The sequence below is a fragment of the Equus przewalskii genome, chromosome 1 (genome assembly GCF_037783145.1).
Source record: "Equus przewalskii isolate Varuska chromosome 1, EquPr2, whole genome shotgun sequence".
Lineage (NCBI taxonomy): Eukaryota > Metazoa > Chordata > Mammalia > Perissodactyla > Equidae > Equus > Equus przewalskii.
Window position 1 is genome coordinate 31,491,399 of NC_091831.1, and position 24,291 is coordinate 31,515,689.

The 24,291-nt window shown below is 52.4% G+C and overlaps 2 protein-coding genes across 2 annotated transcripts in view; one reads left to right on the plus strand and one right to left on the minus strand.

Moving 5' to 3' along the window:
• Nucleotides 1-5,047, plus strand: part of CRTAC1 (cartilage acidic protein 1) — a 144,807-nt gene extending 139,760 nt beyond the window's left edge. The window contains exon 15 of the mRNA XM_070609064.1: nt 1,440-5,047. Within this exon, the coding sequence (XP_070465165.1) occupies nt 1,440-1,495 (56 nt within the window). The 3' untranslated portion in view covers nt 1,496-5,047. The remainder of the gene's footprint in view (nt 1-1,439) is intronic.
• A 2,933-nt stretch (nt 5,048-7,980) lies between these two features.
• GOLGA7B (golgin A7 family member B) lies at nt 7,981-23,286 on the minus strand. The gene is made up of 5 exons (XM_070609085.1): nt 22,769-23,286; nt 15,131-15,256; nt 11,446-11,598; nt 11,258-11,359; nt 7,981-10,037 (listed from the first exon to the last, which is right to left on the minus strand). The coding sequence occupies exons 1-5, from the start codon at nt 22,778-22,780 to the stop codon at nt 9,927-9,929; spliced, it is 504 nt and encodes a 167-aa protein (XP_070465186.1). The 5' UTR covers nt 22,781-23,286; the 3' UTR covers nt 7,981-9,926.
• Nucleotides 23,287-24,291: the final 1,005 nt, after the last annotated feature.

Here is a 24,291-nt window from a genome sequence, read left to right on the forward strand (position 1 = left end):
TTGAACAGCGAAGTGGTCAAAGGGTCGGCCATCAGAGAAAAGAGAGAAGCAAGAAGAGAAAAAAACCCTCCTTAGGAAAAGGAGCTAACATTTATGCAATGCCTACCATGTGCCGAGAACTTTACATATGTGTCTCCATTAATCTCTGCCCATCCTGTGAAATAAATGTTATTAGTCTATTTTGTCACCAAAGAAATTGAAAGAATGAGTTGCCCAAGGTCACACAGCTAGTTGAGTAGCAAAAGCTGTGCTTCAAACCCACAAGTGTCTGGCTCCAAAGCCTGTGTTCTGAAGCCTGGTGCTGTGCGGTCTCCAGGTAACTGACACCTGGGCAAATCACTCCACCAGTAGGCACTCAGCATACATTAATTGAACACCTACTATGAGCTGGGCGTTGTTCTAGTGGCTTGGGATATGCTTCTGTGAATGACACCGGCAAAGATACCTGCTCTGGTGATGGATGGCAGGCACTAAGCAACATGATAAGTAAAGTACACAGTCACGTGATGCATAGCGATGTTTCAGTCAACAAAGGACCACATAGAGGACAGTGGTCCCATAGGATTAATGCCATATAGCCTAGGTGTGTAGTAGGCTATTCCATCCAGGTCTGTGTAAGTCACTCTATGATGTTCGCACAACGATGAAATGGCCTAACAACGGGTTTCTCATAACATGTCCCCATTGTTAGGCGACACATGACTGTATAGTATGTTAGAAGGTGATAAGTGCTATGGGAGAGTCAGGGCAGCATCAAGGAAAATCCGGAGTGCCGGGATAGAGGCAGAAGGCCATTTTAAACAGGGTGGCTCAGGGTGGGCCTCACTGAGGAAGAGACATTTGAGCAAAGACTTAAAGCCGGTGAGCTGTCCTTGAGCCTCAGTTCTCTCATCTGTAAAATGGGGATAATGGCTACCTCACAGAGGTGTTGTATCAAACAAGATGATGTAACACTTGACATGGTGCCTGGCACATAGTAAGCTCCTGATAAATTAGAAATGTTGTTAATATTATTAAGTAGCAAAGTTCAGGATAGAGCCTGGGTCTATTCATGTGCCTCCCAGCACACCCTGCTGTGGCCCACCTGGTCACCTGGGTGCATGGGAGATGTGGAGGACACTGGCCGCCCACAGGGAGCTGACAGCTTTGCAGGAAAGAGACCTCAAGACTGAAAATGGCCATAGGGAGCAGAGCGAACCTTCTCAGAGCCTGGACTGCGCTGATGCATTTAGCTTATGTCTCATGCAGTGGCATTCCCAGAGAGAATAATCATAGAATAAGGTAAACCGAGTAGGGAGGGTGTGGCATTGACTGGGCTGCACAGAGCAGGGGTCACAGGGAACTAGTGAACTGGCCGGGAGATTCCACCCTCACAGAATCCTAGATCATAAATCCGGAGACACCTGAGAAGTCATCTAGTCCTGCCCCATCCTTTTCAGATGTGGAAACTGAGGCCCAAAAAGGAGAAGTGACTTTACCGAGGACCACAGCCTAGCCAGGAATCTGACTCCTGCTTGGGGCTCCTCCTTGCTCACTCTGCCTGCTGCTCAAAGACCACCGTGCTAAGAACTCAGCCCCAGTGCATCCCAGCCTCCTTCTCCAGAAAGCTCAAAGGATTTCAGAAGCACAACTGTATCAACAATTTCAAAACTCCAGGGGTCAGTGCTCGTTCTTTCCATTTTGCTGACACAGAGACAGAGTGGGGCTGAGCACCCAGCGAGGTAACAACGAAGCACGCTTGCACCATGGAGCACAGCCGGGATGAAAGAGCCGCGCGGAGGGAGCAGGGGCAGAGAGGGCCCTGCTCAGCTGGGGGAAGGGAGGCTGCGGTGGGTCGGGAGCATAGGGGATGAGGGTGGGGACAGAAGGAGAATCTGTGTCACCCCTTCCCAGGAAGTCCCTGCCCAGAACCTCAGGACCCCTGCCTGCCTGCCAGAAGGAGCGTCTGGGGCCCTGAATAATTCCTGTAAAGGTAACTCTCCTCCTTCACACCCAGCCCCAGAGCAGCCATGAAGGATTCATCCTCCAGAATCATTTAATGTACCACCGCCCCCAGCCGAAAAGACCTAAGGGCTGACTCTCCTCCTTCCACCCCAGAGCTGGGTGCAGAGCGCCTGAGGAAGGAGAAAACCTCACCCAAGTTCCCCGCCTGTTCATGGAGACCGTGGCAGAGGGACAAGCTTAGGCCGAAGGGAGGAAGGTAAACCCCACGTATACCTTCTCTGCACTTTCAGATCCCTGGGCTCAAGATGTACAGGCCTTGAAGGCAGATGCAGAGAGGAAAGAGGGAGAAGGAAACTGGGAGGTTTCAAAGCCCCACCCCAGTGCAGACTGTGTCCTGTGTCCCAAAGTGCCACATCCTTTCTTAGAGAGCTGGTCCAAAAATGCTATGGCCCTCCCTCCTTCCTTCTTTCCTTCCTTCCTTCTTTCCATCTATCCTTAAAATTTTCTCTTCACTCTGAGACTCTGGGATCAGATGGACACTCCACCTATGCATTCTGTAAATGACCTCAACAAGCTGTTTCACCTCTCTGAGCCTCAGTTTCTTCATCCACAAAACAGAGGCATAGCCACCTCATAGAGCTGTGTGAGGCTTCATGGAGATAAAGTATGTAAGGTGCTCAGTACGGTGCCCAGATTGATAAAACGCTGGCATTGGTATAAAATCTGTTCCAGGCCCTTTAACCTCCTGGTTTCACTTCTAGCAGTGCCTGATTTTACAACAATCCATAAGTCATTAACTGGGACCATGTTCGACCCATAAGAATTCTTCCCAACAAGACACATCCATCACTCAGAGTTACAAATGCGGAGTTCATTTGGGGACCACGTTGCACAGCATCTTCCCTTTGAGGAGCACTGGCCCTGTATTTAGATCTGCACTGCAGAGTACAGGGCCGATTGGTACCCATCCATTCACCTGCCTCTCCAGGGTCTGCAAGCATCCATCTCAAGCCAGCAGCCCTCTCGCTCACCTCTGATCCATCAGTCATCTCCCTGTGCCCATCTTCTCTGCATCCATCCACTTATCCATCCATCCATCCATCTACCCATAGTACTTCACTCTCTAGGGCCCCAGTCCCAGACTTTCCAGGCAAAGTGCTCAGCCTCACAAGGATTTACCCTGAAAATAATGGTGTTCAGAGAGCATTGGGCAGGGCCTGAGTGGGATTGGGATGGATGCTTCCTTCCCTCCCCTCCCAGGACAGATAGAGATCATGAGCAGAGCCACAGGATCACAGCCAGAGCAGCGTTACTGAAAGCCACCGCCCAGGGCGGGGTATGGCCTGGGGTCACTGCCTCTGCCCTTTGAGCTTTTCAGGAACCGCTTACCTGTCTACGGCTGTCTAAACTGCATCTCAGCGGCAAGTTGCCCAGGGGCCTGAGGATTTCCCATCTGTATATTGCTGTCTCTTCCTGCCTGCCTGTGATGGGCTGCATTTCCTGTTCCCCTGCTGAGGGCCAAACACTGTGACAGGCACTTGGGACAGGGGAGGGAAGTGGTGGAAATGAAGACAAGATCCCTAGCCCCCCAGAGTTCACCGAGGAACTGGGACAGAGGGAAGAAGGCCATCCCGTGCATGAGGTCTTGTGAGCCACGTGTAACATTTTCCCCTTCCGGGGTCTTGCTCTACACTGCTCTCAGGTGGTAGCTGGTCCCCAATCACTTTTCCATTACAGACATCGATAACTTGAATTACTCCAAAATAACTAGCCCCTTCATGCCCCTGCAAAGCTAATTTTTCTCCGTCTGCATTTGCCCACGTGCTCCTCTCTGGGTCTGGAATCTGTCTTTATGAGTCGATCCAGGTAGAATGGAGTCTTTCATCTGACCGTGACACAAGGACAGAACGAGAGCAGGATTTGGCATCGGACACTTGGGTTCAAGTCTTTGCTCTGACACTTACTAGCTGTGGTGCTTGTCAAGCCACCTAATCCCCTGGAACATCAGTTTCTTCATCTAAAAAACAAGAATTCAAATATAACCATCCACCAGAGTGTTAGAGAACTAAATGGAATAATAATGTATATGAATGTTCCTGGCATATATTAGGGAATCAGTGAACCCTTGGATAAATATCTGTTTATTCTAGGCAAGAATCTGAAACCGTGCTATAAATCTGAATCATGAGGCCACCGTATAATGAGGTCTGAGTGTAACGTCAGCAATAACAATATCTTGCATTGGAGAAACAGATTATCATTTACAAAGATGCATTCTCATAATGCTCTCATTTTGCAAATGACAAAACTGAGACTCAGGATAGTAAAGTGAATTACAGGGGTCTGCAGACTGGAGCAGCCCTCAGACCCCTTCATGCTCTTCCACCTCCTCCATCATCCCTGATTTGAAACCGCACTTCCCGGGGCTGCTCCAGGATGCTGCACACTAAGTCCTGCCATCCAGCAGATGCTGAAATGACAGACCCTTTAAATGGCCTCTTAGAAGAGCTGTGAGCTCGGTACCGTCTGCCCTGGGCGCTGCTAGGAGAATAAATGCTCCCAAAGTCGCCTGAGGAGGGTCATGTGGAAATCTCGAAAGGCTGGACTCTGAGAGGAAAGAAAGAAACTGACATTACCAAACACCTATTTCATGCCAGGCACATTCACAGCCAGTTTCTTACTGACGCCTCAAAACCAGCTGTTCTCAACCTTTTGGGGGGTCACATACCCCCTTGAGAATCTGCTGAAAGCTGTGGATTCTCATCCCCAGATAAAAGTACATCATTTTGCAGATAAGTGCGGGGGCGGTGGGTCAAGGTTAAGAGCTCCTGGTATAAACCTGGTCTGTTTTAAGATTTTCTTAGGTACCCGGGACCTTCTCTTTTGGAGGCCCCACCCCTCGTCATATCAAACATTTTTGTATATATCCACAACCCACACTAAATTACACACACACACGCACACACGAGTTCAATTGAACTCTCTTTGACTGGTTGACATAATGTTATGTTTTGTAGCTATGTAATTAAAACATTAATTTCAGTTCTGTGCTTTCTTTTCCAATTTTAGAGCCAATAAACCTTTTTGGCAAGTTTTATTGAAATATATCGTACATATAGAAAAATATGCAAATCTTAAGTGTACAACTCAACGAATTCTCACAAAGTGAGCACACCCATGTAACCAGCGCTCTGCTCACACCCAGAAGTCCCCCAGACCCCTTTCCATCCTCCACCCCCCATCCCAGGGCAGCCGCTGTCCTGACTTCTATCACCGTAAATTAGTTTTGCCTGTATTAGAATTTAAGTGGAATTGTAGAGTTTGTACTCGTTTTGTACCTGGCTGCTTTCTTGGAGCCAATAAACATTTTTCCTGAGGTCTCAGGTACTATCAAAACCGGGGATTCTCAACCCTGACTTCACACTAGAACCTCCAGAGGAATTTTCAAAAATCCTGATGCCCAGGCTGCACGCCAGAGCAATGAAATCAGAATCTCTGGGGGGGCTAGCCCCGTGCCTGAGTGGTTAAGTCTGCGCGCTCTCCTTTGGCGGCCCAGAGTTTCGCTGGTTCGAATCCTGGGCACCGACATGGCACTGCTCATCAGGCCATGCTGGGGTGGCATCCCACATGCCACAATTAGAAGGACCCACAACTAAAATATACAACTATGTACAGGGGGGATTTGGGGAGAAAAAGCAGAAAAAAAAAAGATTGGCAACAGTTGTTAGCTCGAGAGCCAATCTTAAAAGAAAAAATAATAGGTTTAAAAGAAAAAGAATCTCTGAGGATAGGACCAGACATCGGTGGCCTTTCTTGCTCCTCAGGTGGCATTGATTGCAGCCAAGGAGGAGAAGCACTGGTCTAAACATGCTGTAAAGTGTTAGTGTCCCTGCTTACAGCTGGGGAGACTGAGGCTGTGGGAGTCCACCACGTGCCCCTGTCCTAAAGCCTGAGCTCCAAGTCAAGTCTGACTTGGAGTGGTAGTTGCATTGCCTTCATCCTTGGTGAATAGTAAAGCCAAAACCAGGTGTGGGTGCCTCCTGCCAGGGACCCACCTCGCTGTAAGTCCTTCTGGAGCTGTGGAGAAGGGAGGTGGGGTTTCCCAGGCTGCCGAGAGCCCCTAGGAGAAAGGCAGCACCCCAGGGGCTGGCTGCAGGGAGAAAGAGCCACCACCAACAGGACTCCATCTCTGCCTCACGCCTCTAGAAGCCACATAAGAGTCCTTGCAGGTGTGAGTGGCTGGTGGTTTTAGGGTCGTGGGGAAGTTTCCCAGCAGCTGAGTAGCTCTGGCCCAGGCCGCTTTGATTCCGGGGTGCAGTGCACGATTCCACCGCTCGGAGGCACCGCGAGCTCCTGTAAACCCTGTGGTTTTCACACCCCCCTGCCTTTGGCTGCAGGAAGCCAGGTGCGGAGTCTGGCGGCAGTGAGGGGAGAGGGGCAGCCCAGAGCTGCCTGCAGGCTCCTCTGTTCCCTGGGCCTGATGAGGCCTGTCCTTGGCTGGCAAGGGGGATGCAGGGACATGGCTGCGACAGGACCCAGAGAGAGTTCCCCCGTAACTGAGCCAGCAGAGGAAAGCCTAGCCCTGCTTCTCCGGGACCGCCCTTCACCACGCTGGCTCTGTGGGCCCCACAGCCCATGGGGAGCACAGCCCACCCACACTCCCATGATGTCCTGGGCTTGGAGGTACCAGCCCTCCCCTGGAGTCCAGGCACAGCTCCAGATCCTTCCCGGGGACTCTGCCAAATTCCAACCCTAGGATGGCTGAGGACCTCAAGCTGCTGAGGGGTGTCTGAAGCTGGATCTACTGTCTTCCCCACAGTGTGCAGTGAGCCTGCCTAGATTCAAAGCCAAGCTCTGCCATTTCCTAGCTGTGTAACTTTGGGCAAGCTACTTAACTTCCATGAGCCTCAGTCTCCTCATACATAAAATGGGAAGAACAGTCCACACCCTAGAATATTGTTGTGAGGACCAAATGGCAAATTCAGTAGTCTGAGGCGAGGAAGTGCTAAATAAATAAATATAAACTACTATTATTTAGTTATTGCTACTACTAATAATAACGTTGCAAACAGAATAGAATGAGCCTGCTCACATGTGAAAGGACAGCCTCCACTGTGAGAACCCATACGCACCCGGGTCTGAGCAGAGGCAGCAAATCTCGCCTGCCCCACAGCTCAGGCCAGGCCCAGCGGCCCCTTAGGAGCAGTAACTACAAACGTGAAAGCTACCTAGAGTCCCACCCCAGCACCGCCCAGAGGGGACCCTCAAGCCACCACCCAGAGACTGAGGCCATTGTCGCCACAGCCTGGTGACATCCTCTCTTGGCCCACAGATGTGTGCGACTCTAGCTGCCCTGCAGCCTCAGGCAACTTCCATCTGGACACCATCCCTATGGTGTCAGAGTGAACACTGCGTCAGAAGACCTTGTTCTCAGCTTTGCACTATCATCAACCAGCTGTGTGACCTGGGGCGAGTCGTTCAACATTTTTGAGCCTCCATTTGGCCTCACTTAGATGATCTTTAAATCCCCTCCCAGCTCTAGCATATGGTTTTAGCAAAGCATCTGGCACACAGTAGGCGCCCAATAAATGCTATTTAGTTTTATAAAATCCAAGACAACTCTGCTAGATTCCAACAGCCACATACCTTTCTAGAGTTTAGAACTGAGTGACCTGGGTGATCCAACCCCTAACAGGGCCCAACCCAGGGTAAGAGCTCAAGAAATGGGTATTTAGCTAATTAATTCATTACTTACTTTTGACCTGGCTTTAAGTCCAACCTGTTTCCTACCCAAGGCTGCAGGTGCCCCAGTAAGGCCCCAGATTAGAGGATCCAGAGTGTCCCCACCAGACTATGGGCTCCAAGAGGACAGGGTCCCTCCTGCCCGTGTCAGGACGCCACCTCTTCAGGGACACACTCGGCCCCTCCTCCTCGGCATGAGGCGGGTGGGCAGCCGAGCATGCCCTCACTGTGATCCTGGGGCATAGATGTAGCCCCCCGTCAACATCGGGGAGAGACGCAGCATAGAGCCTCAAGCTGGGAAAGTCCTTTTATTGGAAAAAGAAATAATAAAACAAAAGGCGACCACATCGCTTGTGCCCAGCCAACCCACGGGACAGGCACAGCTCAGGCACAAGGCCCAGCCACACAGTGGGCCAGGGTGGGCACGGGCCGGGTCCAGGGTCAGGGGCTGTGGTGGAGCCCACTAGGCTGCAGCTCTCCAGAGGGATCGTTGGACCAGGACCCACTTGGGCTCAAGGGCTAGGCCGCTCACTCTAGCTCTCTGGGGAGATGCTTCCTTCCCACATGCTGCTCCAGTGTCCAAAAGAAAATCCGGCCCCTCTTTGGTTCCAGAAAGCTACCCGCAGCTGCTAGTCTTTCATAGCCACCTCTAGCACCTCCTGCCGGCTGAGGCAGGCAGCTTCCTTCTGTCTGTCTCCCAGGCACCAGAACAGAGCTCCTTCGTTCTCACTGGCCTGCCTGGGCCTCAGCAGCCAGGGCCTCCTTGGCTGGACGCCCCTCTTTCCTTTCAAGAAGGGAGCTTGCTTCTCCCCTGCAGGTTGCTGGTGCCTTTGAACATCCAAGGAAGCCTCGCTTACACAGCCCTGAAGAGCCTAGAGCCTGGGCAGCTGAATACGTGGGTCCGTGGTCCCAATGCCTTGTCATGGGGAGCTGGGGGAGGGGCACGGAAGGCCCTGGATGGTTGGCTCTGCTCTTCTAGAACTCCAGCTTCTCTTTTGCTAGAATGTACACAGTCAACTCAGGAGGGGAGAACCTTGCAGGTCGGGGAGAGGCCAGGAAGAAGATTCAAGATGGCAGCCCCAGGCAAGGGGCGAAGGGCATTAGGACATTTATTTACAGGGCGATCAGGCTGGACTCACGCAGAGGAGGAGCCACAGATCATCACGTAGGAAAATAAGACCAGCTGCAGAGAGGGGTGGTCATCGGCCTAGCAGCCAAAGGAACGTACACGTGCACTCTCACTCACACCTGCACTCACACGTATGCACACCTGCACTCACACACTGCATTCACACGTGCACTCATGCACACACCTGCACACACACCCCTACATATACACACATGCACTCATGCACATAGTGTGCTCCTATATGTGTGCTTGCACACGTGCCTGCCTTTGCACACACACATTCTCAGACACACGCGGGTTCTAATCTCAGGAAGTTGGATCCAGTTCTGGAGGTTCAAACCCCTCAAGGCTACATCTCCCTACGAGCATTTCTCCAGACCCCTGTATAACCTTCCAGAGCCGCAGGCTATGTGCCCCACTGCCAGTGCCTGGTGACCTGCAAAGTCTCAGGAGTTGGACACTTTCTGGCGAGGCCAAGATGGCCTCCAGGCTTTGGATGGAGGACAGGAAAGCCACAGTCTAGAAGAGGTCAGAAGGGGGCTGAACAGCTCCCCACCGCGGCGCCCGTAAGTTGACCACTCCCATCTCCCCAGACCTCGAATTCCTCGGAGGCAGGATCATGGATAGGTAGAGGTCCTGTGGTGGCATCAGGAAGAGCAGACACTGGGAGACGGCCATGAGGATCAGGGGCCCAAGGGGACAGTCCTGGGGAATGTGGGATTTGGGTTGAGGAATCATGCAGGATGGGAATTCTCTATGTGATAGACCTGGGCCCAACTCCAGGGTGTTGGGAGAAGAGCTGCAGAAGAAAACCAAATTGCGTTGTCCTCACCCCAAGCCTCCCCTCAGAATATCTGGCACCATGTGACCCAGACCAGCCCCGTCAGGAAAGAGCAAGGCCAGGAAGGGTGCCATCCTGCCAGGGGGCGAGGAGCAGGAGGTGCCAGTTGATGGCCTGCAGGAACACTGGGCTAGTTACCCTCCCTCCCGCCCCCAGCAGCAGGCGGGCCCAGAGAATGACTCAGAAGCGGGTGCTCTGGTAGCGTAGCCGCCGCAGGTCTGCAAGACCCTCAGTCCGGCTGTACACCTCCCTGCAGGGACTCTCGGCCAGTCACCGGGCCCCCGCCCCACCACCCCCACCACTGCTGCTGCCACTGCCACTGCTGCTGCCACTGCTGGAGCTGCCGCTGCTGCACCGGTCCTCGTAGATGGAGATCTCGATCTGGAGTGGCGTTAAGGAGGGCTGCGAGCTGCCAAGCAGGGGCGGACGGGAACCAGCTGATGGAGGCCAGCAGGGGAGCATGCGGCGAAGCTGGTGCGGCTTCCTCAACAGTGAGGATGTGGAGGCCTGGGGAGCTGGACCCCCAGTCCTTTACGCGCATGCACTCACACAGTTCACACTTCCGGAGACTTGTAGGGCCGGACACTGCAGTGGGTGCACAGCCAGGATCAGGAGCTTACACTTCAGTGGGTCTAATGGCCATATCCCAGGACTCGGATGTGCCCAGGAGCTGGTGTCACTGCACAGAAAGTGTGAGGACTCTGGTGTCCTGAGTTCAAATGTCAACTTGCCCACACTTGAGCTATATGCCCTTGGACCAGTCACTTAACCCATCACTTATCACGTCTGTCAGTGAGGATAATAGTGGAATCTTGGGGTTGCTGTGAGAATGAGAGGCACCAAGCACAAGGCCTGGCACGCAGTGAAGGCTCAGTAAAGGGGATCACCACCACCAGGCTTTATAAACACGAGATGCTGGTATCTGTGTTTTCTTTCCTCTTTTCTCCGTCAGTTTTCCAGTAAAAGTTATTTATCAACAATCCTACTCTCACTGCTGCTGACCGTGGTCAGGAAGGTGCACACCTTGACCACATGTTTCCCGGTGGGTTAAGCAAACCTACAACCCTCCCCTCAAGACCTCGTTTTTCCCATCTGTGAAAGGGGGGCAGTGAGCTCTACCACACAGCATTAGAGGAGGATGACACGAGATTGGGGGCCTGTAAACATATGTGGAGATGTGCATGCTGCCTGAGGGGCAGCACAGCCTCGTGGTTAAGGGTGGGCCCAGGGTTAAGTCCTGGCTCCAATGTTCACCAGCCGGGGACCCTGAGCCCTGATTTAGCTCCAGTGGGCTCATCTACAAAGGGGAATCATACAAGTGACCCACCTGATGGGGGTTATGAGATCTACACGAATTCATGGTTTCAAAGCCCTTGCTTTGAGATCCGGCGTGCACTGAGAACAGCTTAAGTGCAGCTCAGTACAAGCAGACCCTAAATTCACAAACAGCACCAGTAACTTGCTGGTGACCAGGGATGTGGGAAATCCTAGGAAATCCCTGAGCAGAGGCCCCTAGGGTGACCCCATTTCCTGGCTGCCTCCCCGGGGACCCCACTGGTCGGCAGCTGTGTGCCCTTGCACAGACCAGCCAGGAAGGATACAACCCTCATCCCACGCTCCACAGGGTCCGTAAGAAGGAGGCCTCGAGGAGCAAAGATCTTCTCATTCTGCTCCTGGATGTAGCGGGAGATCTTCTTGAGAACCTGCAAGGAGAGGGGCCGGTTGAGGATGAGGGTGAAGCATGGGAGCCCCGGGGGAGGGGACGCAGGGCAGTCGGGGAGGGAGCCACCTTCTCGTAGTGGGTCTCCATGCAGAGGAAGATGAAGTAGGCCGTGGCACAGGCCAGACACCCCTCAAGGTAGGAGCTGCCCCCAATCTTCTCGGCCTCTGCGTAGAAGCTGTTGAGGGTCTTCACAGTCTCCTCGAAGAGCTGCCGCTCAATCTGGAGGGAGAGATGGACAGAGAGCCGGGCCCAGTTCAGCCTCCCGAGATTGTGGACAGTCACAGGTGGGAGGGAGGGTGGCAGTGGTGGGGCCACACCAGTGGGGATGGGGGCATACCAGCATGACCAGAGAGGCTGCAGGTTCCCGTGGAGCAGAAAGAGGACTGAACTGGGAATCAGGAGACCTGGGGTCCAGTCCAGACATGGCTGTCAACTAGTGTGACCCTGGACTAACGACTTAACTACTATAACCTCAGTTTCCACATCTATAAAATGGGAATAAGAATGGTTACTTGGCCTCCCTTGGAAACGGGAAACTCCCTTGACATCCTGGATGTGAATGTTTTCTGCAGTGGATCAGGCAGGAATTCCAGTGACTTTGTCACCCTCCCACCCCCATCCCCCATTTTGATGGCTGTGAGAGAGCTCAGAACCTAATAGGAGGGGCTCTCCCTGTTTGGATGGAACTCCAACTGCATGGGACTGACTGGGTGAGACCTCAAGAGCATCTCTCCAGGAGAGGGCACTTCCTCCTAGCTCAGAGGTCATCTGGAACACCATAGCCCCGTGTGTTTGGACAAGTAGGAGCTGTCCTGCCTGCATCCATATTCATAATAGCTAATATTTATTAAGCACTTTCTATGTACCAGGTATTTTTTGTGTATTCTTTCATTTAATACTCATGACAATTCTTTTTTTCTCTCTCTTTTTGCTGAGGAAGATTCGCCCCAAGCTAACATCTGTGCCAGTCTTCCTCTATTTTGTATGTGGGTCACTACCACAGCATGACCACCAACAAGTGGTGTCAGGCCATGCCCAGGAACCAAACCCAAGCCGCTGATGTGGGGCATGCCAAACTTAACCACTAGAACATGGGGCCAGCCCCCCTCATGACAATTCTATCAGAGAAGTATGACTGCCATCCCCATTTTGCAAGTGAGGATCGATCAAATCTCTGCTCTGTGGTCCAGGCCACCATCATCTCTGGCCTTTTAACTGGTCTCCCTGCCTCCAGCCCCACCAAGTGAGCCTGTTAAATTCAGATCATGTCACAGCTTAGATCAAGAGCTGCCCGTGTTGTCCCATCTCTCACCAAGGAAGATCCAAGAGTTCTTGCAATGCCCACTACACACTACAGGGCCTGGCCCTGCAACCCCTCTGAGCCCATCTCCTACCTTCTCCCTCACTTAGCCCCCATTCTAGCCACACTGACCACCTGCTGCTTCCTGAAAATGCCACAGGTCCTTTGTGCCTGTGTCCTCGGCTGCAGTGCCTTCCCCCAGACACCCCCTGTGCCGGATCATCCCTTACTTCCCTCAGGTCTCACCTTATTAGACGGGCACGCCCCGACCGTTCACCTTACCCAGCTCTCCCTATCCCCTTGACGACCTCCCCCCTTATTTTTCTAGTATTTGTCATCACCTGAGCTACTATATATTTACTTGTTTGTTGTTTTATTTTTTGTACCCCCAATAGACAGGAAACTCCATGGGTTCACTCCTATATCCCCAGGCCTGATACAGAGTAGGTGCTCAATAAATACTTGCTGAATGCTGAGTGGACATGTCCAAGGTCACACAGCTCTGACCAAGTCTGTGCTCTGCACCATGGATCCCTACAACAGACAGCCTAGAAGGTCGAGCTCTAAACTCCGCAATTGTCTGGGTGTTTCTTGCCCCATATTTTACATTCTTCAGAGCACCCCTTCCCCACTCACCCCCACAGGACCAGAACTGTCCATCACACAGGTTAAGGACCTCCCTCACTGCCTAGGATAGAAGCTCTTCCCAAGAATAATCAGGAGCTTTGGGTTTTTTGGCCACTGTCCCTACACAGATCTGGAGTGAACCCATAGAGAAAATTCTGCCCATGTGGCCCATGAGCCAAGCCCTGCTGCTGTACCCCAGGGGTCACCCCACCCCAAAGGACAGTCCTTTAAGATGAGGAGACCCATACAGCTCCCCAAAAGCCACTTAGGAGTCAGATCATCAAAAGCTGGCCCCACCCCCACCTTCCCAAACCCCTTCAGATCTGCCTGGGCTGCTGAATGGAAGGATCGTGGTCTGTCCTCTGCCCTCCCCCAATCCCAGGCCAGTTCTAAGGCAGCCTTGGGTGAGGGCTTCATATACTCCCAGAACCAGGAGCAAAACTCAGCAGATGGTGCTGGTGCCTTGCAAGGAGCCGGTGGTCCATGAGACACCCAAGTAGCTGGGGGAGGGAGAGGCCGTGGGCAGAGCCCTTGGCTGACAGCCTCTGAAGCCACCAGCAGACTCCGCGATGTAGCAGACTCTCCTTGGCTCTCCCCTCTGCCTGAGGCGGGGAGAAGGAGGGAAAAGCAGCCTCAGCGCTTCCTCCAGGTCTCTAAGCTTTCCCTGCCCAGACTCTGATCATGAAGGCATCCAGAGTTATCTGTACCCACTAAGGATGCAACTGCATCGGTAGGAAAATATGAGTCTTGTGAAAAAGCAGAGTCAGGACTAAGGCCCTTCTGGTCCTCACTCACTTTGGTAGGTCACTTCCTCTTCCTGGCCCTGCGTTTCCCCTCTTCAATGAGAGGGATGAACTAGCGCAGTGTTCCTCAAACTTTGACGCCTAGGTGAATAACTTCAGGATCTCTTTACAATGCAGATGCTGGCTCAGTAGATCCAGGGGGGCCCGAGATTCTGCACTTCCAGGGCACGCTGATCTTGCCAGTCCACAGACCACAGTTTTAGGTCAAGGGCTTAGTGGTTCTCAATCCTGGGGCACGCTAAAGTCACCTGGGCAGCTCTTAAAATTTAGACATGCCCAAGTCTCTCCTCCAAGAGATGCTGGTTTGGGAAGGGGGAGGATGGGTCAGAGCAGCAAAGACGGCCACTGCCGTGCTCTACCCAAGCTGCTACCCTGCACGGTTTTTCCCAAAAGTTCCTGGGTGATTCTAACGTGCAGCCAAGTGTGAGAAGCGCTGTACTAGAAGACCAGCGAGTCCCAGAGCAGGATCTATGAATCACCCGATTCTGCGTCACCTGGGGATTCCTCATTAAAAATTAAGACCCTCAACCCTGGCTGCACATTGGAACCACCTGGGGAAATTTAAAGCAACGCTGATGCCTGGGCCCCCCTCCCAGAGACTGATTTAACTGGTCTAGGGGTGTGGCCTGGGCATCAGGATTTTTTTAATTTCCCCCGGAAATTCCAATGTGCAGCCAGGGTTGAGACCTGCTAAAAAGGGGAGATTGCTGAACCCAGTCCGACAACTGAGCCAGCGTGTCTGATGACGCGTATCTTCCAATAGGACTGAGCAATTTATGTTTAACAAGCTCTCAGAAATTTGAGAGCTGCTGGACTAGAAAATTCCTGAGGTTTCTTCAGCTCTAACTTTCTAGGAGGAGACAACATGACAATGTTAAAGACGTTTTTTTATTCTTCCATGTGAGGTGGCTGAACAAGTTATGTGTCCAATTCACATCTATCCTGGAAAAAAAATACATTCGAATAAGCCCCTCAGTTCCATCATGGCCTGTGTTCCAGGCTTAGAAAGAGACGTCCTTACCCGGCTGTCCAGCTCTGGGGGGAATTTGGTCTGGAACTGACAGATGGTCCCATCGCTGTAGTCTCTCTGGATGAAGACCTTGGTGGCTAGTGAGGCACTTCGCCGGAGCTCCTGCAGGTTGTGGACCTGAGGAGACACCACTCGGGGTGAACATCTGTCTGGGTTCGTCCCAGACTGAGGGGTTTTTCAGGATGTGGGTCTTTCAGGGCTGAACCAGGAAAGTCCCTGGCAAAATGGGACAAGCTGGCCACTCTACAAGTGCTCCAGGAAGGCCTGGGGGAGCAGGACTGTGGAGTTTGCCCATGAAGGTGCCTCAAGCTATCCCAGAAAGATCTAGAAAAAGCCTGAAGCACGGCCAAAGCTGAACCAAAATGAGACGTTCTAGAACCATCAAGAGAGCTAGAAACAAATTTTAACAAGAGGAAAAGACTTCCTGGTGGCTAGCCTAGGTCACACCATCTCTCTCTCTCTCTCTCACACACACACACACACACACGTACACACACAGAGATGCATGGTGGGACCTTTCACACCTTCATTCATTCAGCAAGTATCAATGTCAGGCCTTGGCTTGAGGGAACCCAGCACTGAACAAGACCCTGCCAAGTGGAGCTTACAACAGGGTTGGGGGAGGGGAGTGTGTGGTCCAGAGGAGTACCCGATGTGAACATGAGCTCAGAGAAGATTTGGGTTCAGGCCAAGTTACAGCCCGGGTCAGAGAGCACCATGGGTGGTTTTCACAACTAGCACTTCTTGCCATAGGAAAGAAGGGACCCACGAATGTCCAAATGCCCAGAGAAAATTGTGGATATAGTAGGCTGAGGCCAGAAATTGAAGAGATACCCCACCCGAGTAGGAAGGAGTGGGGTGACTTCTGTCCCTTGTCCACACCTGCAGACTTGACACTGACACAGACTCTATTTGAAGGGAGTGGACTCAGTTCCACAGAAGAACAGGGCCTCTTCCTTCCACCCCCAGCCTCAGTCACCCACGTTCCAGGCAAGCACCCCGGTGGGTAAAACATGCCAGACACTGGAACCACGCAGTGACCAAGCCCCAAAGGCAGAGCAACCAATGGCCAGTCCATCCTGGGTAATTAAGGTGAATCCGTTTAGTCACTCAGCTCTCATTTATTGAGTCCCTACCACTGCCAGGCTCTGGGGACGCTGAGCAAAGGACAGTCTATGAGCTCCAGGAAGACAAGTAAATATATAATGAATTAAACTGTGATAAATGCTACAGAGAAGTAACATCTTACCCAGAAAAGCTCGCTCAGAAAAGGCTTCCTGAGGTCTGTGTTGAGTTATAAAGGAGTTACAGTGGTGGGGGGCAGGTGGGGAGTGGGGAGAGGGAGGAAAAGACAACCCCGGGAGGGGAGAAGCTTGTGCAAAGCAGCGAAGATGGCAGAGAACGCGCTTTCCTCCAATAACTGGAGGCAGATTTCAGCCAGACTGGAGTTGGTTTGTGGATCAGGTAATAGCAGTGGGAGATAGGGGTGCAGAGGAGGTGAGGGTTGGATGGCAAAGAGCTGGAGGGGTTTCTGCTGGAGGGGAGGATTTAAGACGGAAGATAAAACTTGCTTAAAAACTGAGGGAAGAATAAATAATGAGAGAAAGGTTGTCAGTATCGTAGCAGGAGCAGATAATTGGTAGATCAAAGTCCTGAAAAGGTGGGAATCAGAGACGGCTAACGAGACTTTCCTAAACCCAAGTGAGCCTTGCTTACGTAAGAGACATGCTCCCAAAGTGTCGCGATAGGATGAAATAGCGTGTAAGTGCTCATCTAGTCTTAATAGTCCTTGATTCCTCTAATCAAGGTTTTAATTGAGGAAGTCCCCTTGATATCTACTAGGACCCTATGATAACTTGGAAAAGCAATGAATGCTTTGGTAATATAAATAAGTTATTCATTAACTTGTCTGCTCTGCCTGGTTAAGGTTTCATACTGTTGTATTTTCAAAAGAAGAGGAAGGGGATGTGCCTTTCCTCTGCTCTTCTAAAAGCGCTTACACCAACCAGTGGATCTTGAGGATGGATCCCCTTAGCCGCAGAGAGATCGTTCTGGCAGCTCAGTGAGGGATGCATGGGAAGTGGGCATGACTGGGGTAGGAGGCAAGTTGAAAACTAAAGTCCAGGGAAAAACTAAAGTGGGTCTAAACCAAGAAAAGCAGTGGTGAGAATGGAAAGAAAGGGAGAGAGCAGTGCTGCAGGCATCCTGGTGTAGACTCAGCTTCCTCTCCTCCAACATCCTCCTCTGTCTGTGTCTGAGTGCACACGTGCAAACGTGTGCACACACACGTGTGCTACCATGAAGGTATGTCTCTCTAGTGACTGCCTAGCTGTTGACCACAGCCACTTCCTCTTCCTCCTAGGCACACAGCTAGATTAATTCCCAGCCTCCTGTGCAGGTAGGTGTGGCCATATGACTGAATGGAATGTGAGTGAAAGTGATGATGTCTGTATGTGCTTGGTTCATAAAGACCACCACTCCTTCATGCTCTTTCCCCTTCCACAAAAACCAAAGGAGCCATCTGTTAAAGATGGTGGAGCCACAAGTTGGAAAGAGCCTGAGTCCCTGAATCACTGCCTGGAGGAGATCCATCTGCTGATCAGGAACACCTGTCTAGGACTTTACCGAGCAGGAAACAAACTTCTATTGTATTACAACATTAAGATTTTAAAGGGTGGGGCTGGCCCAGTGGCAAAGTGGTTAGGTTCACTCGCTCTGCTTTGGTGACCCGGGGTTCATAGGTTTGGATCGCGGGCACAGACCTACACACCGCTCATCAAGCCATGCTGTGGCAGCATCCCACACACAAAATAGAGGAAGATTGGCAACAGATTTTAGCTCAGGGCCAATCTTCCTCCTCAAAAAAAAAAAAAAAGATTTTAAAGGGTGCTACCTTACATAATACAGTCCCACTTCCTCTTGGCTTTGATCAGTACTTTGATCCTCAATAGCTTGAGTGGAAGAGGTCACTACCTTAGAACACTGAGCTTTAGAACACTGTCCTAGCTCTAGGTGACTAGGGATCTGCTTCCCTCCCTGGAAAGTGTTTGTGGGGTCTTGAGTTGCTAGAAGATGGTATCAGACACATTTTTTAAAATTTTTTCTTTTGAGGAAGATTAGTTCTGAGCTAACATCTGCTGCTAATCCTCCTCTTTTTTTTTTTTTTTTTTTTTGCTGAGGAAGACTGGCCCTGAGCTAACATCTGTGCCCATCTTCCTCTACTTTATATGTGGGACGCCTACCACAGCATGGCTTGCCAAGCTATGCCATGTCCCCACCCAGGATCGGAACCGCTGAACCCAGGGCCACCAAAGGGGAACATGTGAACTTAACTGCTGCGCCACTGGGCCAGCCCTGGTATCAGACACATTGTATATACCAGAGCTTTAGTCTCCCAGATCCACACAGAGCACACACGTCACAGGCTCACGTGTAGTCGCTGAAGAGTAGGATTTAAGGCTCTCTGCATCCATCGTGGCTCAGTTGTGAAGTACCAAAAAGCCCTGGTGGAAAGATGGCCCATTGACCTGGGAGCAGGAGGCCTGGGTGCTAGTCCTGGCCACACGACCCTGCGAAGTTCTTCCCATCTCTGGGCCTCTGTTTCTTCAACTAGAAACTGAGAAGCTGGAGCTACGTAATCACTTAAAACCCCTTCCAGCTCTGACATTCTGGAGGCCTTATCAAGGATGATGAACACAAATGTTTACAGGGGCCAAGCACGTAAATGGGCCAGGTGGGGACTGTGGCTAAATAGAAAACTCATGTCCTGCCCCATCAAAGCAGCTGACGTTGCCATGTGAGAATGTGGGCCCGGGCTGCCACACTTCTGACATTTTAAGAGAAGCCATAGACCTGGATTTCCTTAATATCAAATACCCTGATTTTTTAATGTTTACAATAAATTTTTTAAATTTATAAGCACCAAGCAAACCAAATAAGGCACACCTGTGAACCAGCTCCATCGCTAGAGTTGCCAGTTTAGGACCTCTGAATAAGGAATCCCTCGGAAGGGGGCCTCGGACCAGAGCTAGAGCAGGCTCCAGGCCACTTGCCAGCTACCTAGCTTTCAGGGAACTGGTGGGGGTTTTAGGCAGAGACCCATGATGCTCTGAAATCCCACAAGGGCGTCCAAGAACATGCTCACGCCCCTTTGTGAGGCCACAGCTTCCATGTGTCCCCCAGGCGGCTCCCTCAGGATTTCTTAACTCACCCAGACACCTGGGCTTCTCATCCTCTTCTCACCTTCCCCAACCCTGCCCTCTCTCCCATCACCCTCCCCTGGCCTGCTGGCAGCTGAGAAACGACAGGACCAAGAGACATTTCATGAGGAAGAAAGAAAAAATCAGTGTGAGATCTGCTGGCACCCATTTTTGAACCGCAGTGTGACAGGGAGGGGGTGGCTACCTGGGAAGTGGGTACCCCAGGTCACACATTTAGGGCCTGTACACCCGACAGAGCCAACCTGGCAGAGTCAGGGAAGAGCGAGCACTGCAGCACAGATGAGCGCTCCCGGGCTCCTTGCTGGTCCCAAGACAAACAGGAGGCCCCATCTGGCCCACATCTCCACCCTCATTAAATACCAGCTAATTCCAGAGGATGCATTTGAGGCTCAACTCAACAATCAAGAGATTCAGCGGATGAGCCAACACAGTGCTCCCTGGCTGGGGTGTGGAGGAGGAGTGAGGATCATGAGTCACAGGCAGCCCAGTCAGGATGGAAGCCCGGACACAGGGCCTCTCTTCTCAGCCCTCACCAGGGCCCAAGCCCAGCCCATCGTCCGCTGGTTGTTAATTCCATGCCTTGGAAGTCAAACCTCCAAATGCCTTTCTTGGGTAAAGCTACTTGGATCCATTAAAAATTCTCTTAGGGGCCAAACTTCACCACTCAGAGAAGCCCCTGCCAGCCAGTCATTTCCCAGTTGTGGCCACCTGGACCGCTTCCCAGGGCGAACCCTGTTCCCAGTGACACACATTAGGAGAGGTTTGTTGCTAAGGAAATGGGTTTCCAAATGAGGTCAGTGTGTGGCTCAAGAGGCTTCATCCCTCCTCTGAGTGCCTCACACACACCCCTCCCCTAATGCTAATTCCTAAACAGAAATTAGGAAGTAGAAAAGGTCAAGTTTCCATGCCTTTCACCCAGGGATCCAAGGCTCCCTGATCTGTCTCGGTTCCTCCCCTTCTTCATCCCTCTCCTCAAAACACCTTCTGCTGGAGCTGAAGACTTCCCATTCAGAACCCTAAGGGAACGGACACAGGAGCTTGGCGTGAGCTTTTCCTTCTCCCAACAGGTTTTTCCTGGTAATCTTAACTCAGTCCTAACAGTACAAACAGCCTGGGGAGAATGACTCACTCCACAGCCCAGATACTGCGCACATCCTGTGCCTTGGCAGAACTAAGGCTTCTGCCTCAGGGCCGCCATCTGAGTCCACCTGAGGCCAAACTGGAAAATGGGCAATGTTTGCCCTCAGCTCCCCATCCCTATGGGCGTTCCTCTGTCCTTCTGCCCTCAAGCTGACCCTGCCAGGCCAGTCAGGGGGCCTGAGTCCCCACCCTCCAGCCCTTCCTGAACTCCTTTGCATCCCTCCCCCAACAAAGCCTCAGGTCGAGCTGCCTAGTGCTCTCCGCTCTATTGGGCAACACAATTGGCTAATTGGATACACCTGGGTGCATCAGACAAGGCACTGGCCAGGGAAGCAGAAGGCAAGTTCTGGTCCTGGCTCTGCCACTTTTTAACCATATTTTCTTGAATAAGCCTCAGCATTCCAGTTGCATCATCTGTAAAATAGAATAATGATGCCTTCCTTGGCTCCTGCACGGGGATCAAGCAAGCTTCTGAGCCTTGGTTGTCTCATCTGTTAATTGGGGATAATAATACCATTCTCACCCACTTCACAGGGTTGCTCTAAGGCTCAAAGAAGATCATGCATGTGATAGTGCTTTGTACCCAGTAAAGTGCTATATTCACAGAGGCGTTATGAGCAAAGCCACTCCCAGGGGAGAGTCATACATGCCTAACAGCAGCCTCCTGGAAACCCCGTATCAACAAAGAGATGTGAGCCTGCTGGTTGGAATCTGTGGACCATAGCAGACCTGAGAGGGATATGCTGGGACAGATGGGCCTCTTGGAATCTCTGATCACATCACAGATGTGGCCACCTACCCTGCCTACACTGCTGGCCCGGCCGTGCCCATGTGGCTGAAGTTTCCCCTTTCTGCCCAACACCAGCAGCCTTTGCTGCAGTCTGGCAGCCCTGTCTGGAAGGTGACCAATACCTTGGCCATTTCTCCCTTTGTTCTTCCTGCTCTTCTCAGTGTCTTTGGCACTTGCGGAGTACGCTGCATTCCTCCACCCTAGAAGCCAACTTCATGGGTCTGCTCAGGGCTTGCCCCCTCACAGGGCCCTGGGGGGCAAGCTCTCCTAGCTGACCCTGTGCTTTGTCAGAAAACCATGTGATGCCAAACAACTGCCCTTGTTCTTTGGTGACAATGACAGCAGAATAACAACAATAACACTTAGTATTGATGTCACGCTGCTCACCAGGATGCCCAGAGGCACTGCATAGAATCATTCAAAAGCCTCTGCTGTCCTCCTGGCTTGTGTTCCAGCTGGGCTGGAAATGCAGCAACACTGCAAAAGAAGTCAGCATCAGAACTGGAGAGACCCTGGTGTCCTGGGTTCCACTCCAAAGATTCAAAGCAAGAAACTTTCAGCTCTGCTGCTGACATGCTGTGTGAGTATCAGATAGGTCCTCCCCTTCTCCACATGTTAGCTTTCCCACTTAAAAAGTGGGGACATAAAGAGATCCATTGCCCTCATGAAATGAGGGGGTAGGGGAGGTAATTCCTGATCTCTTAAGCATTGCACCAAGATTCTACCTTTAGCTAACAGGTCCCTCGACTTAGCTTTCAAATCCCTTTAAGGTGACACACCTAGAGGCACACCCTGAAGAAGACAGCTCCTCCCTTCAGACATGGGGGAAATGTGTGCACCAGGAAAACTCAAACGAGGTGAAAAAATGCAAGAAAGGGTGATATGCAAAAGCAGGGGTTAGTGCAAGTAGCTCATTAAAACCAATCATTTGGGTTTTGGGCCTGAGAATGTCTTTGTCCCCACCCTCCCCAGAAGGAAATGGGGATGTGGAGGTAAGTCTGTCATCTTTTAGCCAGGCTTTTGGGTTCAGAAGCTGGATGGCTGCACCGCATAGCAACAGCAGCCAGCTGCCTTCCCGCCCCTAAAACAGGCGCATGCTCATCTCTAACCCTTTGGGGAAGAGGTTTCAGGACTTGCAGTCCCCGGGAAGGGGAAATCCCAGCTGGTGCCCTGGAGCAACCCTGGCGCTAGTGCCAACAAGTGGCGCGGACAGCTTTGGGACTCAGATGGGGAAGATTGACACGCGAGGGGTGAGATGAGCTCTCAGGAGGAGCCCTTCTCTTCCGCCCTGCCATTCCACCCGCCACCCCTTCCCTCGGGACCCGACTCGGGGAAACCACTCCATCCCATCCAGCCACTTCCCCACCTCCCCATCCTCCCCTCCTCCCCCCGCCATCTTTTCCCGCCCAGTCCGCCCTAGCGGAGATCTGTTCCCGCAGCAGTCGGGCACTGCCGACAGACCAGGTGCTCGTCCCCTACCTCAGTGGCCATATTCCGGGGGAGCTGACCGCTCTGAGTCCGCGGCGGGGCCGGTCGAGGGTGCCTGTCCGCAGTGCTGACTCGGGAAGCAGGTGGGTTGGCAGCGGCGAGATGGGGCCAGGGGCGCTGTCCGCGGTGCTGATGCGGAAGCCGGGGGCCCGGGCGCCCTTGGGCTGGTGGACCGGCTGGCACCTGGGTCCGGGCGACGGCCGCTGTGCTGTCCGCGGTGCTGATGCGGGCTCCGGGCCAGGGAGGCGAGGCCGCGCCCGAAGATCTTCACAGCCGGATCGCCGGCTGCCGCTGCTCCTGCAGGCAACGGTCGGGTTTAGCTTTGAAGGCGGCGGTGGGGTTGGGGGTGGAGGGTGGAGGAGGGACTAGGCGCCTCCGCGGACCGGGAGGGGGAAGCGGCGGCCCCCAGACTCGGGCGCCTGCCCGCCGGAGAGGCGCCCCGCCCGTGGCCAGAGGCTCCGCTCCCGCCCGGCCCGGAGGCCCCGCCTCTCCTGCCTGCCCCTCCCCCTAGTGAGAGCGCCAGGAGCTGTGCACGCGCTCCCGCGGCCTCCAGGGACTCCCAGACCCGGAGGAGAGAGAGGAAGGACGGTTCTGGGACAAGATACTCCAGCCTGCGGAGGCTGACAGTCCTCCAAGCGTTTGCAGGCCCCCAGGTGCGGCTTCTTTACCTTTCCAACACCCCTCCTCCCTCGACCCCTACCCTCCCTTGGCCCAGGCTGCCTCTCTTGTGTTTTTTCTCTTCTTTCTCTCCCGTCTCTTGTCTGTGCCCTCTCCCCATGCTTGCATGGACGTTCCCTCCTTTCCCTGCTCTCTCCTTTTCACTGCCTTGAACCCTATTAGCTAGAGGAGGATGCTGCAGACTGCAGAGAATTATTTCCTTTCTTTAAACACGTGCTTGCGTTTCATCCCCAGCAATACCCTGGGGTCTCTTCCTTCAGGGAGCTCCAGAATTGAAGCCAGTCTCTCCTTGCTGCTCTTCCTGGCCCTGGCCCCACCCCTTACTCTTCCCTCTCTCCTCTGAAATCCCAGAGTTTACACATGCACACCACCACCACACCACCACTCAAAAACCACAAGCAGATGCTGCCAAACTGGTATGTCCACTCTCTAAGGATGGCAGGTCTGGCCTTGGTGCTGCCTTCACATTTTCCACATCACACCTCCCAACTAGATGACCTATCTATTTGCTTAATAAACAAAAAATGAAACACCAGCACAGGTGCCTTTTTACACACCCATAAAACCCCTTGGGCTCTGTGGGGAGAAGCTGGGTGTGTTCCTCTGCAGCTCACTGCTTCCTGAGGGTCAACAGCAACAACCCACACAAAGGGAGAGACGGCCAGCCTGGGTTCTGACTCAGGCTTCTCCAGCTGTATGACCTTGGGCAAATACTTCACATCTGAGCTTCTTCCTACAAAATGAGTGTTCGACTTTGCTAGACTATTTCTAGGGTCCTTTCTTTTGTTTTTTCTTCAACCTTTTATTTCGAAATTTTCAAACATACAGAAAAGTTG